General features: G+C 45.5%; 1 protein-coding gene across 8 annotated transcripts in view; it reads right to left on the bottom strand.

The window, feature by feature from the left end:
* DCLK1 (doublecortin like kinase 1) overlaps nt 1–18,933 on the bottom strand; it is a 321,432-nt gene that overhangs the window by 58,917 nt on the left and 243,582 nt on the right. For 6 of the 8 annotated variants that reach the window (XM_037800056.1, XM_037800057.1, XM_037800058.1 and 3 more), the window contains 2 exons: nt 6,129–6,213; nt 3,466–3,574 (listed from right to left, as the gene is read on the bottom strand). The exons of 1 other annotated variant lie outside the window; for it this stretch is intronic. In XM_037800056.1, the coding sequence (XP_037655984.1) occupies nt 3,466–3,574; nt 6,129–6,213 (194 nt within the window). Of the gene's footprint in view, nt 1–3,465; nt 3,575–6,128; nt 6,214–11,718; nt 15,853–18,933 lie in introns of those variants that run through there. One more of the 8 variants, XM_037800062.1, reaches the window with a different exon arrangement.

Genomic DNA, 18,933 nt, shown 5'->3' with positions numbered 1-18,933 from the left:
CTCTTCTATGGAAATTCAATCTGTAAGGTCACCTTTGCGTTAAGTTTGACCCAAGGTTCGAGCCAGAACTACTGGAGAAAACCTCCCAGGGGCCTCTTTCACGGACTTTAAATCTAGCCATCATGTTTTACACAAATGGTTTGGCTAAAGCCTCGTTCTACCTGGTGGCTCTCGACCGGCCGGGTTTCTCCCACCCGCCTCCCCAGCCTGGGAGTGCAGGGGCACACATCCGAAGGGGGATGGGCTTACAAAGGTTGGGGTACACTGGACTAGCATGGGGTTTCTTGTTTGCTGTTTTGAAGGTTTTTTAAAATATTGTGTGGAAACGGAAAAACAGCTTCCAAAGCAACTCTCTCTGCAGCCCTCACTGCCATCATGGCAATCCCTTGTTTCTGCGTAAGGCCCCCGAGCGGAGGGCTGCGTCTGGGTTTTCTGAGCCGCGCAGGGACCTGGCAGTGGTTCGAGCCGCGACAGCGAGACCCTCGGGGAGGCGGGGGGCTCAGCAGACGCGTCCTTCCTTTACCAGGTGGTCGGAGCAGAGCCCGCCCCGGCCCCCTCAGTGAGGGCCATCCCCGCCGCACAGGGTTGAGGGTCCAGGGGGCCCGGTCCCACGTCTCCCGAGGGGGGTTTTACTTTGAATTTGGACAAGGTGCCTGAGCACCCCAAGGAAGCAAAGAAGGTGACTACACTCACCCCGCCTCGTCCCCCCAGCCCCGGTTCAGAAGGAAATGCCTTCAAATTTAGGCACCTGGTTCTTGAGGTGCAGAAAGGACTTGGGAGATTTTTTAGGGGAATGCAACCATTCTGGATGGAGTGAAGACCCCTGTGTGGGCAGGTTCTGAGCTTATGTTCGTTGCTAGAGCCGGCACCGTGTTGTGCAATTCCTCTGGTTTACAGGTGGAGGAGGGAGGGAAGCAGCTAGAGTTTAGAAGGGTTCAGATTCCTCCATCACGACAGAATTCAAGCACTGAGTGGGGTCAGGGGCCCAAGAGCCCCCGGAGACACCGACGTGATGGTGTCACTCTCCCTCCATCCTTGTACAGTAGTTACAAGCCCCCGGCGAGCCGGGGCAGTGGGGAGTCCTCGCCTCACCATTCACACACACTGACCGCCCCATGGGGCCCCTCCACCCTCCGAGATCGCTCTGGGGCCGCGGATGCTCCACAAACGAGCTTCAACGGTGAACTTGCCTCTGCCAGCTCAAGTCCCTCTAGGGTGTCCCAGAGTGCCCGAGGACCCTCGGGACACCGCAGAGGACAAGCAGTTTGCATCCAGCAGCCTCCACCAATGAGCATGCTGGCACAGGACCCCGGGGACAGGGGCCTACGCCCCACAACTCTGCCCACTGCCATGGGAAAATCTTCCCCTGGGAGCGTGTCACCAACAGAGAAGCTGAGCCGCTCTCGTGACACATTCATCCTCCAAATATGGGGAACCCACGAGCCATGGAGCCAGTCACAGTGGTCCTCGTTTGCTTTTGTTTCCTGGGCCTCAGGAAAATACTAAGAGAATGTTCCGTGATGCCTCCGGGGAGAGAGGCCTTGCCACATGTCGCCCTTTGGCAGGACCCAAATACTGACACCTTCTGGGGCCGTTAAGCTCTGGAGGGTTGTACACAGAGACCCAAGCCATGGACTCTTATGAAGGGAACAGAATCCAAATTAGAAAGAAATATTAGTTCAGGATGGATCCGTGAGACATTTCTACTGAGAGGAGACCAACACTGCTGGAGTAAGACACCACCCCGCTCCGTGTAGCAGCTCAGGGACATGGCACACGGCCACCCGGGAGACGTGTCAGACCCAACAGCCGACGAACACGGGCGAATGCCCACACACCCCACAGCCAATGGGCACAGCCGTCTGCAAGAGAGGGGAGCTCTGCTCCAGGGGAAGTAAAATGAAAAAGAGCTGGGCTTACCACCAGTAAAAGCAAATATGAAATGTCAGGTTATAAACACACCCACGCCTCTGCCCAGCCCTCAGGGAGGGCCTGGCCCTTTCAGTTCTGTCTTCTTTACGCAGGGACAAGTGCAAGCAGCGAGATTCGGACGAGGATGAAGTTTCACCTCAGATGTTCTTGTGTGTTGAGGGACAGGCTGGAGTCGACCACACAGTGGACGGGCTCAGCTGAGCCACGTTCTTATAGAGACTCCGCCGAGAGGCAGAGAAGTATGGGTCAGAGCGTGGGGTTGTGCAATCAGAGCTGGGCTCCTATATGTGCTTGCTATTTACCAGCTGAGTGATTTGGGGCATGTCACTAATTCAGATTTTCTACAAAACAGAGAAAACAATACCAACTTTATGGGACTATTGTGAGAATTACATGAAATATCATGTGTCCCGGGCCGTGAACCTGGTACATGCTCAGTAAACTGTTGCTGCCGTTCCTGGACGTGTGGGGCCCAGGAAAGTGGCAGAAAGGCCCACATTTGGCAGGAACAGGACAGGCCGTCAGCTCTGCGGGGACAAGGGAGGAGAGACGGGAGAGAAGGTGGCTTGGCAGAATCAATGAAAGGGAGTTTCCAGCTACAGGTTCCTCATGCCCCTTGCTCACAAAGTGTGGCTGCCACGTGGGTGTCCACCTCCGCTGGGAAGGTCCTCGCTCAGCGGGACGCTGGGGTGGAGCAGAGTTTGAGGTCTGCTACCTGAAGGCGGTCCAGGTGGCAGCCCCCCAGAAAGCCAGAGCTCACCCCAGGGTCTCTACAGCCAGCCCCCCCTGGCGTGTCAATATCCGGCCACGCAGCTCTGCGGTGAAGCTGCTGATCAGTCGGGTTCCCTTAAATCAAGCAGCTCCCCAAGGAAAGCCACCCAGCTGGCTCGGGGCTAGGGGTGGGGTTCGTCGGGGCTGTGGCTTTATTTATTAACGGTCACTCCTCTCTCTAGTTGTCACCAGCTACCGGCTTTGATTCTGGATCAAAAACTCAGGATAAACTCTTCACTCCAAATCCTCCCCCATGGCCCATGGAGCACACCCTCCTTCCCCGTGACACGTCTTAACAGACCGAACACCATTTTTCTTGGGATCAGTACACATGGTTTGTAAAGATTTCCAAGGTTATTGTTATATTTCATTTTATGACAGCACATGTTAGACATATAAACTCTACATAAGAACACCCTGACCTCTACAAAAGTATGCCTCAAAAAAAATGTAGGAAAACTATTTAGATATGTCTTTTTAACAAAATAAAAAGACTTACCTGAAAGATCTGGCAAAGTTTTGCTGAGTACATTACAAAAAAAATCCAAGTCTTTAATTTATAGATTGTCCCCAGGAATCACTACATTTTTCAAATCTGTTCTTAGACGGGCTTTCCTTTAATTTTTTTTCTTTTTTTACAACTGCGGTTGAAACATTAACTTATTCCATATGTGTTACGGGCTGCAAATAAAGATGCAGTCTTGGAAAACACAATGCCAAATGTTCCCTTTTAAAGTTCAATGCAAACGATATCCATCTCACCTTTCTACACATTCCTTGACAACAGCAAAATTTCCATCTCCTATCGTCCTTCCGACTTTATACCGTTCTGTTATCGTGGCTGGAATCTGGAAGCCTTCCTCTGACACTTCTGAAAGAATCATTAGTACATTTTTATTGGTAGAAAAGGGAACACAGATGTTGCACAAAGGAGACGTTTCAAAGTACCATCTAACAGACTGGAACTGATTCCGAATCAATATGTCATTTTCCGTCCCGGGGACAAGCCCCCCGCGGGCACTGCAAAGCCCCAACAGTTTTTACCAAAGCAAATGATAAAAGAAGAGGAGATGTCTGGGGCCGTCCCCCGCTATGTAAGAGCAACCTGGGCTTTCTGCTGCAGTGAGGCTCTCAGGAGGAAGTGTCCTCCTTTCAGATCCTGCCAATTTGGGCACCAGAATTCCCTGGACACCCAGTGTGATGGGCAGCAACATCCCTGGGTACGTGTGGGTGCAAATGCAGTTCCTAAGGGGTTCTGGGCTGCTCGAAGCTCCACAAGCACGAAAGATGCCTGCTGTTTAGACACGGGCTTTACTACATCCTGAAATGGAGACCTCCATCAAATTCCTTACCAACCACGATTGCTCCCTCCCCGGGATCAATGAGCAGACTTTAGACAAATGTTCTCACTAGCAACCTGTGTAGCAGATGTTGAGCTGAAATTGCAATATCTATTATGTCTGTGAACAGAACCATTTTGTAGTTTCAATTACGTTGGTGCCACTAACACAACACATTTTCCCCCCTAAAATGCATTTAGAAATATTTTACCAATGCCTAATAATGCTTTAAATATCTAAGGCCATAAAACTAAATAAGCCACGCTTAGGCCACATAAATATGCTGGATAACCTTTAACATCTTAGGGTGTAAAAGGGCTTTTATGGCTGAGTTCTAAAATTTACATGCTTGAAAGTTGTAAATCCTAGTTCTCCCTCAGGCACCCTGAAGAGAAAATGTGAGGGAGGCCCAGTGAGTTTTCTAAATGTGTGCCTCTTCTGGCCTTTAATCATAAACTGAGACTAAAAATTTCTTCTCAAAGTAAAATCGAAGACTTCGGGGCCGAATGAGCTTTCTTGGCGATTCTCATCCATAGGTTTGGCCTGTCTCGCTGGGGACTATGTCTGGCCACACAATTGTCACACGTCTGTTTTCTGGCTTCCTGCTGGTACCTGGGTCCCTACAACTCTCAGGAGTCTAGAGGGGATGGTTTTCTGGAAAGTGTTGTGTGAACACAGAACGTGCGTGGTTGCTACTTCCACTTTCAGGTTTGTGCAGCCTGTTCACCTCATACAGGGGACGTTTTCCTCCTAACCCACCGGAGACCACCTCGGTGGTCCCCAGAGTAAAGTGAGAACTGGGCCAGTCCCTGCCTGTCCCCCGCCAGCCATGCCACCCCCAGCGAGGCCACAGGGCCACTGCTGCTCGAAGCACTCAGCCGGGGGTTGATCTCTGTGGGGATGAGAGGAGATGGCTGGAGATGTTTCAAATCCACCCAGGCTCCTAAATTTACAAAACATCTCCCAGATGACGCTAAGAAAAGCAGTCAACCTCGGCTGTCAGGCCAGGTCGGCCCCTCTGGGTGGGAGACGGAAGGTGCACTTCCATTCCTGGGCATTTCTGCTGACCATGGATAAAACTATCATCTAGACTTTGGGCTAAGAAGACTTAGCCCAAGGCTTAGTGAAGGACCATTTTCCTTTCATTAGGTGAATACGACACGCTGCAACGAAAGGGGCTTCTGGCGGCTGACTTCCCAAACTTCTTCAAAAATACAAAAAAAGGGAGTCTGATCTTAGATGGCAGTCGGGGAAATTACTCTTATATAAATCCCATATCTCCCTTAACATAATAAGAGCACTTGCCCCCAAAGGATGCTTTTTGTTGAAAAACTAAATATCATTTAAAATAATTAAGAGGAGCTGCGTCTTGAACAGTGGCTTGATCATATCCCATTTAAAGTTTTCCAAATACTTTCCTATAATTGAGCTGAGCCTTAACACCACCTCCAGGGAGGAAACGGGCATGTACCACACACCACATCTGACAGAAAAGGGACCAACATGCAGGGAGGTTACAGGGCTTGTCAAGAAGGATCCTGTCAGGTAGCAAAACAGTCAGCTCTAGAGCCCCGGGCCCCGACCACATCATGGAGGAATTCTAAAGCGAGTTAGCTTGAGGCCCAAGGACTGCTTTTGCAATATCCATCATGGATCCCTTTTGTAAAGCCATACTTTCAGCTAATGAGTTCACGTAAGTTAGAGTATGTCTGCAGGGCTGTAACAGGAGATGAAATTACCTTTAATATATTAAAAGTAAAGAGCGTTTAGGGAAAACAACGGCAGCAACAACGCTCTTATTTCAAACGCGGGCGACAGTGGCCCTCATCCTGAGGACGTGGAACCTCTCCGCGTTGGGCTAGGGCCCTCTTCTGCTCCCGCGGGGCAGCTACGAACCCCCGGTGGGCACCAGGCCCAACCGCGGCCCAACCCTGGCCCTGCAGTCGACTCTCATGAGCTGCCTCAGGGTCGCCCATTTCACTCTGCTCGAGAAGTTGCAGCTCCCGGAGCCCGTGGGGTCACCTCACCGGCCGCCCCCGTGCCAGCTGCGCCTTCCCCTCAGACACCACGGCCAACGGTCCTCACCTTCTCCAGGCCCGTCGTTCTCGTCCATCGAGCTGCACACTTTGGTGGAGGCGAGGGAGGTGGAGGAGCCGCCATGGTGGGAGCTCTGCACGGGAACAGAAGCAGAGAAGACGGCCCTCGGGTCACAGGGTGGCAGCCGGGACCCTCGGGCAGCCGCTCCCCAACTGGGGAGACTCGGAAAGGGAGGTTCTCAGAATAGTCCATTAGAGCCACCTCTCCCCCCACCCGATCAACACATCAGGTAATGGCTGTGTCAACTGTGTCAGGCTAAGCACTGTTGCTTTGGCTGTTCCAAGACTTCTTACTCCCTTTGCTCAAAATCAGCATCCTTTAGCTCACCGTTCGGGTTTGGGAGAATTGAGTCACACTCCCTCACCCTTCCACAGTCCGCTGCCAACGGACGGCACATAAGACATCGTTCTTATCTCCTTCACTATTTTCTCTGTCCTTACAATAGAACACAATTTTCTTCAGTTTGTTTTTATGGGATGTCCAGAAAAAAAAATAAAGAAAAACAGCCTTACCACATCCTGAGGGGTTTGTTAATTCCACTTTGAGATAAAGACACAAGCACTACGCAGGTTGCAGGGCATTAAATTACATAATAAGTCTCAGGCTAGGGTAGGAAGGAAAGCCCAAGCCCACAGATTCCCTTGTATTTTTGGTCTATTTTGACCCGAGACCGGTGAGAGCAAACAAGCTAATGACTACATTTGGAGCGCAGAGGATGAAACAACACCAAATGTTTAATGTTATGATCAGCTAAGGGTCAGCACTTGAACAATGAACGGTTCCACCTCCGAATCTACTCTTTGGGAAAACCACCGGCACATGCCAACGCTCTTTCTAAACAGAGAGCACAGCTTGTCCTAAAGGATCTTCCTTCTGTTTCCCTGGGTTTATCCGCTTGGCTGGCCTGCTGGAGCAGGAGGTGGTGCGGGGGTGGCACTGGCCCGTGGCGCGGCTGTCTGTGGGGTAGAAAGAAGGGAAAGACCAACTGAAGTTGAATTAAAAAAGAAGAGGTGGCAAGAAGCAAACTTGACCTATTTTTCCTCTGCTTATTTGTCTCCCTTCACCTCCTCCCCATTCCATCCAGCCTTAGCTGTGCGTAAGAGAGAAGAAAGGTTTTACACAATTTTCTTGATGCCCAAATGTATCTGATGTGGGAAATGCAAAGATTTGGGTTTTCATGAAGAGACTAATGTAGCTGGGGAAATTCTAGTGAAATCACTGCAGGGCCATCGGAATCAACCCTCTGTAAGAAACTTCCCTGGGATGTGGGTTGGGATGTGTTCATCTGAGTTGGCATGATTAGGATGAAAATTAAAGTCACAACAGTGATACAGCAGCTTCCTTATAGAATATACTAGAACTTTGTGGTTACTCTAAGAAAGCCCGTGAATGCCACATACTTTGTGTGGTGGCCCATTAGTTTTCAATCTCATAAAAGCCCCCTCAATAAGCCTGGTGATTTGAGCTGTTTTTCCATCTTCCCTCACTCAGCCTGCCTTTGGGACCAGCGGGGCGCATTTGGAATAAGACAGGCTACGGAGAGGGATCCAGACGGTGACTCTGAGGCAGAGATTGTGTTAGTGTGACGCTGACCCTGTGTAATCAAAACTGACTCGGGCGAAGGTGTTGTAAATGTATAATCTTCTAAGCCATGCTCTGCTGACTTTTACAGACGTCTTTTGGGGAAAACCCTGCATTTATAATATTGGAAAACGAGGTGGAGACAAGGCAGATTTACTATGTTGATGTTGGGGGAAAATAAACATGAACACTGCCACGTTTGAGGGGAAGGTGTGTGATCTCCAGAACAGTGCGATCTTTTGTCCCGGTACCGCAGCTTTAGCTGTAGACATGATGGTGTCCCAAGCAGCAAGGGACTAAGTCAGCGTCTCAGTGTAGACCTTGTCTTCCGGGCTTTCCGGATCTTGAATCCCTCCCAGCACCATCACAAATGGTGTTTAATGGTGTAGACACGTTGCGGTTTGGGTGGCCTGTACTGTCTTGCCACGTGGTGCTTTAAATTTTAGAATACAAAGACACGTTCTTTCACCCAGCACCCAAATTAATAGGCTCTTAGTACGTTTCCTACTAAATATGTCTACAATTTATGAACTCAATTCCAAAAGCTCGTTCTTTTACTAAGAACCTCGCATACTCAACATAGAACTCTCATCCAAAATGTATGACAACATCTTTTAAAGTGTAAAATTCTATAAACTCGTAGGATGTTATTCACTAAACTGCCCCATCAACCGGTGAACTGCATTTTCCAAAGGACCACCAAATGTGTGACGTCTTGAGTGGTTGCCGCAATGCCATCTGGGCTTTCTCTGCCTAGGGAACAAAATCCCCTGAGGGTTTATAGGTGCTGGTAAAAAAAAAAAAAAAAAAGGATTAACACAAGTTTGCTTATTTTTAAAATTGCTTATTTCCAACATACAGGTACGTGTTTATGAAGACTTACCCTAAGTCATTTCAAATTTTATCCTGGCTGAGGGTAACAGATGACTGACAGTTTAAGGAGTAAAACATTTTCGATTATCCTCTGAAAACAGAAAGGTCTTATTATATTATGCTCAAAGAGTAAAGCAAATGTCTTACATCTCTAAAGGTGATATCTCTTCTTTCCCTGGAAGAAGTCACACCGTTAACAATTCTCCATCACAAAAACCCACGGTGGGGTCCGGGGTGGCCTCCATTCAAACTCCTCCAGCGCCGCACAGCCCCATAACTATTATTACGTGGAAAAGAGCGTTTGTCCCCGAGCCAGGTTGAAATGTGTCCCTCCACAATTTCCATCTCTGGGTCCCGGCTCTCCCCTCTAGGGCCACCCAGGGCAGATCTAACCCACAGTCCACACGGCAGAGTTTCAAGTATTTGGAAATAGCTACCAGACCTTTCAGGGTCTCCTCCTTTCCAGAATATTCCAGAAACGGAATATTCCCAGTTTCTTCGGTTGATCGTCCTGCGACAGGGCTCCCTCCGTTGGATGCACTGCAGCTGGCACGGTCTCTGTTTAGCACTGGTGCTCAAAACAGAATGCAGTATTCCAGGCCTGCTCTGAGCAGCCAACAGCAGGGCGGGACAGGGCCTTCTTTCTTGTGAAAAGAATACCAATGCACCTTGACCTTGCCCCAGCTTATCTATCGCTACCTAACACTTTATCCTTACACTCAGCTCAGAAGGGTGTCGTAGCTCTCCTTTCTGTATTTGGGAGACTGGTGTTTTTACCAAGTCTAGGATTTCACATTTACTCCTATTAAGTGTCACCATTATGACACGCACGTCTCTGCAACGTATTATTCTGATTCTCATTTGGTCATCTAAAGTTTTGCCTGCCCTCTCATTTCAACCACAGATTCGTCGGCTTCCATCACTGCCTCGTAACTGATAACGACGTGGGAGTGGTCAGGCCCTGCGGCCTGTGACACGCTGCTAAAGTCGTCTCAGCCAGCAGCACGGCTCCTGGTGTCCTGGCTACAGATCCTAAACGTACTAGCTTCGTGCCAGAACACTGTGATTATTATCCATCAGTCTGAAAACAGTAGGGGAAAATGTGTAAGTTCTTATTCTTCAGAATTAATCTAATGAGACGAACCAGCCTTTATTTATGGCCAATTGAAGTGGGAAAACCTACCCATATTTTCACATGCTTATAATTTAAATAGATTTACCTGCCTGTTTTTTCCAAGCAGGCAAATCATTTTATTAGTCCATATGCCGGTAAGATTTTGTTTACTTCAGTCAGTTGGCTACTTCTGAGGAATCTGGGTGTACAGTACAAAACATATGGTTATTTTAGAAGGCAATTGTTTTTAGCTAACATCAAGATATTTTCCATCTACAGATTTTAATGCCATGAGCTGCTCTTAGAGATGCTGTGGCATATGAAAAGTCGTCACCTCCATGCAGATTTGATGGGGACCAGCTGGGCAGGTTGCTGGCAGCTGGATGCTTTTTGACACACCTTCACAAAAGCAATGCCCTAAGCCCCAAGTAAGAACACATCCTAAGGGCAGCTGTGTCGCTTCGGGTCCATAACAGATGGAAAACACATCACACTTTTTAAAGTAAGCAAGAAAGCTGATGTAACAGCCCTAACCGCGTTTTACCGGGATGTATCTGACAGTGATTTGGTGAAGAGCAGATCACTTTAAATATAACTAGCATGAGCTGTCCCTGCCATCTGTGTGAATGTGATCACTCTGCTGGGCTCCGTATCATGTAAAGACTGTGGAAATTTCCAACAGATCTAACCAAGGTGGACAATCTCACCAGATAATTCTGGCTTTGGCTGGATAAATTGTACTTTCCATTGCACATTTTGTCTTGGCTTACAGTTATAAATTTGTTGAATTACTATAAATTGGAAAATTATGAGAAGGAATTTAGAAATCAAGTCATCACTCTCACATGCTTTCTGGAGCAACTCTATAAAGAAAGGGCAACCGTAAATATGCAACAAATTCAAACAGTAGTCTAAGTGGTCTTGACCTGAGGTCTAGAACATCTGCAAAAATACGATTGTGACAAAAGGAAATCACAATCCTTCTGAGAGAGCTGAAACCTAGGTGTATATAGAAAAACCATGCATGCATTTACTCTTCCAGTGGCATCAAACAGTAACTTGATGACAAAAATCTGCAATTACGAATACATCTCCATTATTGGAAAGAAGAACACTCCTTTTCCCAACTCCTCTGCCCGTCCTCACAGCACACTCAGTCTACGGAAGTATATGACATGGGCAATTGTGCATTTCATGAAGGGGAATGAATCCTGAACAATGCTATTAGAAAGATTTGCTCATATTTTTTTAAAAGACCGGGGAGCTATTATTCAAGAAATCAGTTTACTTAGAAGAGGGGAAAATGAAAATGCGAATATTGGCATTAAGCCTTTGCTAGCAAAGCCAAGGGGGCCAAGATTTCAAAAATAAATGCATCATAGAAATAATAAAGAGAACCAATTAAAACAAACTGTAATTTGCAAGGTTTAAATACTGCTAATAAAAATGTTAAACTCTCAATTTTGAACTTCTATAATAACTTTAATGTAAAATATTTTTTTCTAACGAGGCCAGTATTTATTTAATGTATTAATTCATTCAGTGCTTTAAAACTAATTGGCCTACGTACACTCATATGCGTAAAAACATACTTTTTTTTCCCTGCAGATCAGACAACCTTGGGAAGAAGGCCTTCAAAACCAGGGGGCAGTTAGCGTGTTTAAAAAAATGCATGCTAATTCCCTTTTCTCAACCAGCTGCCAATTTGTCTGACAAATTCACTCTAAGACAACTCTGAGAGGAAGGTTTACTACTGATTTTGAAGTGACCAACAGAAACAGAATTCTTCATTAGAAACTCTTTTTAATTTTGTCGTTGTCGTCAATATTTTATACGCTAGATGCCACGCAGTGCCCTTTGGCAGTTTCTGGACTATCACTTGCTGCTGCTGATGAAATCACAAGAATCTGAACGCATGCTCAGGAATGCAACGTTACACCATGCACGATCGCTCCAACTTCAACGTCTCCTCACCAAGTTTTCTCAAAGAAACTCACTGGACAACATAAATGGTTTTTCCTGTTTATTATATAGTTATTCTAAGGCGGTAAGCGTCACAAAGTTAACTTCAAGAAGAAAAACATGATCCAGGGTGAAACACATGGTACAATATTTTACAGTGAAACTACAACACAAAGTGATGGAACTTTCAAAATTGGGTAGTTCGAGGAAACATTTCATCAGCCCTTAGCTCTGTAAAACTCTGCCGATGGCTTAGATTAATGAGCTTTCAAATGTACTGCTGTTTAAAACATGTTAACACCAAATCCTATTTTTAAAGAGAAGAGTACACATCTAAGTGGCTCAGACTCTAAGCAAGAAGTTATGTCAACCTCTTTATAAAAATGTTATCCAAATTTACAACATCTATAGTTTATTTCAAAATGAAAGTCCCTAAAACAAATAAACTCAATTCCTTGCTTGCTGATGAATAGTAACTCAAAATACACATTAGAATTAAATTAACTTTCATATTTCTTTCCTATCACTTTTCAGATACCTTCTACCCTGGCTTCAAAAACATTCTGTGGCCATATATAATACAGACACCTGTGTATTACACACATCATTCTTACTATCTTGGAATTTCTCCATCATCTTTACTAAAATGAACCACATTTTAAAGACATCATACATCATGCACACTTAAAAATTAACAGCCAGAGCCTCAGATTTCCTATCTTTTCCACATGCATTACAGGCACAAAATTACAAATATTTTTCAGCTGACAGTATAATGTGTTGCATCAGGCAACTGGCATACTGAATTTGGTATACCTCTAAATTTCACGCTATACTTCTGGGGGATATCTCAATCAAATACAGTCACCACTAACATGCACCATTACAGATGCTAGCAAGGCTAATGCAAAATGCGTAAGTGGGCAAAGGCACGCACAGAGAGTAAATTCATTCAGTTATCATATGCACCCCCACCCCTGTAGAGATATATGGCCACAGAGAAAAATTTAGTAGTCCAACAGCTAAAATACATGGAATTATTTTTCAGGGATGATTCTTTATTTCCATTCACTTTTATAAGAAGAGTGTGGCTTTTAGACTGCAATGTTTTTAAATGATGAAAATAAAAGATCCCAATCACATACAGATCTGCAGTGGATGCAACCAAAAAATAGGGGACATTTATGGCATGCAAAACTCTGGTTCAGGATGTTCGAATAAATGTAATTTGGTTTTTTAATATTTAGATGAGCCAATATATGCACACATGGATGCAGACGGATGGGCGGATATGACACCTCTTAAATGTCTCTGGCAGTGCAGAAACATTGCAGATTTCTTTCCCACTTAACTGATTAAGCAAGACAAAGAAGAAACACACAGCAAGGCTTTCAGTCTTCCGAGTTCACACTGAACTTCACCCTTGAAATGTCATGAGGTTTTGCATTTCTAAAATGCTGAAAAGCAGGGAAATACTTATAGTATCTTTTTCTACAATGTCTAAGAAAAAAAGGAGTACAAATAAAAAAGCATCGAACTTTTGATGACAGCACAGCATCTGCTGGACACAGCTAAAGTTTACCACAAGGACAAAAATGCACGGCTTTTGCTGGAGTGCTCTCTGCTCACTAGAATACTTCACAAATTCAGCGTCTAATTCTTAAAGAGAATTCTATAACTAAGTAAATCTTAAGTGCCTATAAATCACCAGTTCTGTTCCACCAATGAACTGAAACCTCTGGTTTGTTGCTAAGGAATTTTTATTTCTGCTTTAGTATAATGGAATTACGCTCTGCATAAAAAGAGAACTCAAAGTCTATAAATGGTATGCTGTTTCAATCTCTGAGGAACTTGAGTTTCAAAAAGTAAATGATATATATTGCCCCTGAACAGTCCTTTAATAAAAGTCATATGTTAAAAGATTAAATGCTGTGGAACAGCATTTTCCTTGGAACTGCTCGGATGGAAAATTGGCCATGATACCTCTCGGCAATTAGCACAAGCCCGGTTTCTTTCTGCCATGTCTAAACAAAGCCTGGGCTCCCTATCGACGGGCAATATATGCCATTTATGCAGAACAAATAGCATTTATTGGCTCTGTCCAGGCAGCAGTTGTCCATATGAATGACAGAGTGAGGAAGTTAAAGTTACTGGAATTTATTTTTGTTCTGGACCCCACCCCATTTGAGTTAACTGTTCCACTGCTTTCTTTGCATTTTTGACAGTTTAGTCAAATACGTACTCATCTTTTATGAACTCAACTGTATTAAGTAATGCATTTTACAAGACGTAACTAGAGCAGACACCAGCGGAGGCAGCTTCACACATGTTTACTGTTTCAGCTAAAACAAAGCAGCCTTTTGATCTCAGCAGGAGCCTGTGCTCAAGACTATTGGAAACAGTTTTAAAAGCTCAAGTCTGCAGCAGGTCTTCTTAGGAACTATTCTTTCAAGATGGAATGGTTCAGATTGTGTTTCTCAAATAACTTGCCAGAGAAGTGTCAGTCTCTCCAACAGACAGGATAATGAGGCACTAATCATTAGAAGGCTAAGTTTTCAAATATCCAGATTGCCTGGACTTTTTCCCCCTTTGGATTGGAATATTTTCTTCACTGGGAAAGTGCAACAGTAACACAGGACTATCAACCAGATGGTAAAATTTGCTAGCTGAACAATTTATCAAGGGGATAAATCAACAACGTTAACATAGAATATGACAACTGAATTTCTTTCCATCTTGAATTTGTTTTTTTAGTTCAGTTTTCATGCAAAATTTGAAAAAAAACTTGCAAGTAAAATTGAGAAAAACCTCCAAATGGCACCACACACTTTTAATTTATCACCTACTGAGATACATCAAGCCTGTAGAATATCGAAACCATGCTTCACGAGTCTTAAATTGTTAGTGTTTGAACTAGTAAATGATCACTAGGCTATGGCTTAAACACAACAGACCATTCAACTAAATTTTATACACGTTAAATTTTAACAGATTTTAGAATAATTATTTTATATTTAAACAAAGTAGATGATAACTTTTAAAATAGAGCACTAGAAGAACAGAATTAGTAGGTAAATGTTTGACAATGGGTTATAATCACAGACTTACTTGGTTTAACACAAAAGGAGTTTTGCATATGAAAATTCCCAAAACACCAGTGAGGGCCATGATTTGTTAGAATGGAGATTTGGATATTTGGGGCCTGATTTACAAAGCACCATTTAAGAGAATTTTGCCTTTCAAATTGATTTTTTTAAGAAGAAATCTAGACTGTTTTTCTTTTAGGCCTATGTGTAAAGAAAAAACAAAAACGTTCCTAGCTTTAGCCTTTATATATTTTAAAAATTACACACATGGTTGTAAGGAAAATTATATCATTTATAGTAACGCCACTGAGCAAGTGCTTCATGTTGGCATCTGGCTTAAAGTTATATTTATGCTGTTTCCAATGAGAGATAATTTTAAAAACTAAAATTTGCTTGTCAGGAAAAATGAAGTTCCAATGCCTAATGTTAGAACCTTCATGAGATGTGCCTTGGACATAAGTTTTTAAAAATTTTCTCAGTCATATGAAACCACAAAACGACAAGTGGATTTGCCTACTGTTCCAGCAAGAGAAAAAAAAAATCTAATTAAACAGTTAAATTATTGTGCACTAAAAACATCTTTAAAAATCAACAATACTAATTTCAAAAAGAAAGTAACTTTAAGAAAAACATGTCTGCTAGTGCTATTCTAACCTGCTTTATGGAAAGTGCAGAAAAATTGTATCTACACGTCGAGTTCTGAGTAAAAAAGAAAACCCCATCTACAGAAATTGTGACTGTATATTGCTAAATCATTGCCATGTTCTTGTTCTTGATATTGGGCCCGAATACGAAATTCATCGAGGCGGGCCTCGCCAAACATGGGAGGGATGTTCAAACTTCCCCTAGTTATCATGGCAGAAGATGTGGAAAAATCTCTCTTCCAGGACTAGCCTCGTGGCTATAAAATGCCTAGAAATGGCCTCTTGGAGCTGTGGGCTGTGTCATTTCAAGGCATGCAAACCTCTTTTGTGTATCTTGCCGTTAGACTTCTGCTTAGGAAACGTGAAACCTTCACCCATCACAAACCATACACCTTGCTCCATGGTGTTTACACTGAGCCTCCCACCGAATCCAAATCATCCGAAGACAGGCCCTGTAAGATAAGGGCGGTACACATTTGTTGACTCGGTTTCCTTCGCGGTGCCCTGTCCCCCTCTGAGGGAAGCAGCCTGTGCTCCTACTAGCATTACACCCTTCGGGATCACCACGTTGGGAGGAGAAAGACAACGAGCAAGAAACCATCGAAACGGACAAGGTGACCCCTGTTTTGCCTTATTGGCAGGGACATGCCGCGTGAGTCTGCTTGTGGGCGCTGGCGGCCTTCGTGTCCAGCTGCGTTTTGCAGCTCCCGAGGGCTGCGCAGGCCACCCCCACCCCTGGGTCCAGTGCAAACGGCCGGGAGCCGCAGCCGGCATTCAGCAAACTCTGCTCCCCGAGCAACTCCAGGTGGCACGCGCACAAAACGCCAACCCCATAAATACCGTGTCCTCAACAGTGCACGGCTGGGGGGCAGGAGGAGCATACGAGGTACACCGCCGCGCCTTCCCCACGCCGTCCCCGAGCCCTCCTCCAGCACCCACCCTTACCTCCCGTGCCCGCCTCCCACCCCTGCCTGCTCCCAGACCCCCCTGTGGGAGCCCGGCAGCCAGCTCCATCGCGGGGCCGGAGCCGGCTTCGTTTCCGTCCCGCGCCACCCACTCCTCGCATCATCGGGCGGCTCAGACAATCCACCCGACCCGGCATGTTCTGTCCCGACGGCACAGGGCGCACACAGGGAGAGGCTCACGGGTGGGGAAAGAGCCCCCAAGAGCCGCTTCCGGTGACCAGTCGAGCGTTCCTAGGAAGCAACTTAAATAACAGTATTTTGGAAAAATGGGGAGGTGACTTGGCACATTGCCACAAATGCCTTTCCGAAGAAGAGTGTTTGTCCTACCCTCTCACCGTATATGGCTGTTCCAAAATGACAAAAGGGGTAACACCAAAAATAGGATTCCAAAGGAAGAAGAGCAAAAAAGCCAATTACTCATACTTACTATACCCCAAAATATAGTTGTTTTTTTTTTGTGAAGAAAGCATTCAAATGTCTTAATATTCTTTTCTTAAAAAAATGAACGTACTCATGTTCCTGTGGTTTAAAATGGGGAAGGAAGTGTGTGTGTGGAGGGGAGGAAGGGGACAGCCACCTCGTTTTCCTCGCTCTGTTGCTAAGCAACACAGAAGGAGAAATGGAAGTAGCTACTGTTTTCCAATTTGCAATAAAAAGAGTTAATTTATTCTTTGACGAATCTTCTTTTAGCACATGCCATCTTCCACTTATTTCAGTATTTCCTGCATTGGACTGTAGCCAAGCATTTGAGAAGAACATTAAGCAAATCTGAAACAGAATCAGTTTCTGGGGGTCTTCTCAGCCCATTTTAACTGCGGGAGGGCTATCGGATGCAGTTGCTTTCACACCAAGATGAAAGCTCCTCTCTCTATGTCAGAAAGAACCTCCAAAGCTAAAGCAGCTGGGCACGTCTCCATGTACTGACTCCGGACACGGAGGGATGATGTTTGGTTCTGGCCTCAACTCAAAAGCTTGGACCCAGAACCATCTTTGAATGTAACTGGCACCCTCCCTGCTCACAACATGTGCTTAATAAATGTTTTCAGATGACGATAAACCCTTTGTCCCCCTAAAACAAATGGAAATTGTTTTCCCTCTCAAGCATGGGATTTGCACTGGTAGTTTAAAAGGCAACATACAGTATTTATATGAAAACCATATCTCATAGTCGTTTCCCAAGTGCTGGACATGTTAATTATATAGGCCAATGGCCTCAGCTGCTGGGAGCTGCATGGAAATTTTCTGCCTCAATTGGAGAAATCATCAAGAGACAGAGAATACAGAGGACCACCGAAGCAAATTCTCGCCTCATTCTGCCAAGAAATGGACAGTTGGGCCAAGGGCTTTGTATCACCAAAATGGGGTCCTCACGATAAGCCAAGGGGAGAGAGGCAAAGCTTCACAGGGGGTTTCCAGCCCTTCTTTTAATCTCAACAACTAGGCATGAGCTACTTCAGTAAATCCTGAATCTGAGTGTGATTAGCTCAATGCTGAAGAGAGATTTGCAGACTAGGTGTAATCTCCAAAGGCTACGGTTCAAGAGAGAAAGAACGTTCTGTGAAGAGGGCCTTGTGTGTCGGAGGGCAGGGGCCTGGCTGGGTGACATTTATCAGGAAAGACACACACACCAGCCCTTCCCCAGCTCAAGGGCAGACCTTAAGGAGATGAAGGGAATTTGGCCGTATTCTTTGAGTAGCTCACTACTGATTCCTGTACTTTAAAATGCCAAATGAGACTGTGGACAAGAAGACATCCAGAGTGAAACTCTGCAGAGGGAGTGGGAATAGAATTAGTGTGGTTTCTACCTGGAAAAAGCCTCTGTCTTGTCTTTTTTTTCTTCCCCAACTGAGGCCCAGAGGGGATGACAGACTCATCTAAGCTAGAACAGCCACCGGGTGGTGGAGCTGGTGCCAAATCTCAGGCCTCCTCAAGTCAAAACAAGCTGAACCTGAAGACAGGTGAATAGGTGGAGGAAGAAAATAAAATCTGATATTTGGTACAAAGGCTCCAAAGTGGGAGGGCCTTTTCAGATGGCCGAGAGCTGTGCCAGCTCAGCCTGGGCAGGGGGCTTGGCGAGACGGGCTTCCATCTCGGAACTTAGGAGTTTTGTTTTAAAACCAATAACCCAAGAAACCACACTAGACAGTCCGGTGTTTGAATTCACTGGCCTTGAGGGGGCCCTTGCTAATTAAAACACTCAAATGAGCAACATCGTCAAACCCCACCTCGCTTCCGGAAGCTGGGCAAGGAAGGGCTGTCCACTTCCTCTTCCCCTCCCCCTCCTCACTCCTTTCATTCTTGCCCTAGAATTTCTGGAAAAGACCCACAGTGCTCGTGAAGAGCAGCCCTTCTTCAGTCCTGGAGCAAGAGCTAACCGTCAACCGCTTCTGCAGCGTGGAGAAGCTAACACGTTTCCAGAAATGTCTCCACTTTGGTGTCTAAGCTCAGCCACTTCTCACTACATGAGAGGTGAGAAATGAAGTGCAAGTGGTGACAAAGCGAAGGGCCCAACGTGGCTTCATTCACAAAAATACCAGCTCCACGGATCCCAGAAGCTCCAGATCACCA

Source organism: Choloepus didactylus, chromosome 12 (assembly GCF_015220235.1).
Source record: "Choloepus didactylus isolate mChoDid1 chromosome 12, mChoDid1.pri, whole genome shotgun sequence".
NCBI lineage: Eukaryota > Metazoa > Chordata > Mammalia > Pilosa > Megalonychidae > Choloepus > Choloepus didactylus.
Note: the sequence above shows the minus strand (reverse complement) of the source record. Positions and strands in the feature narration are given on the sequence as shown.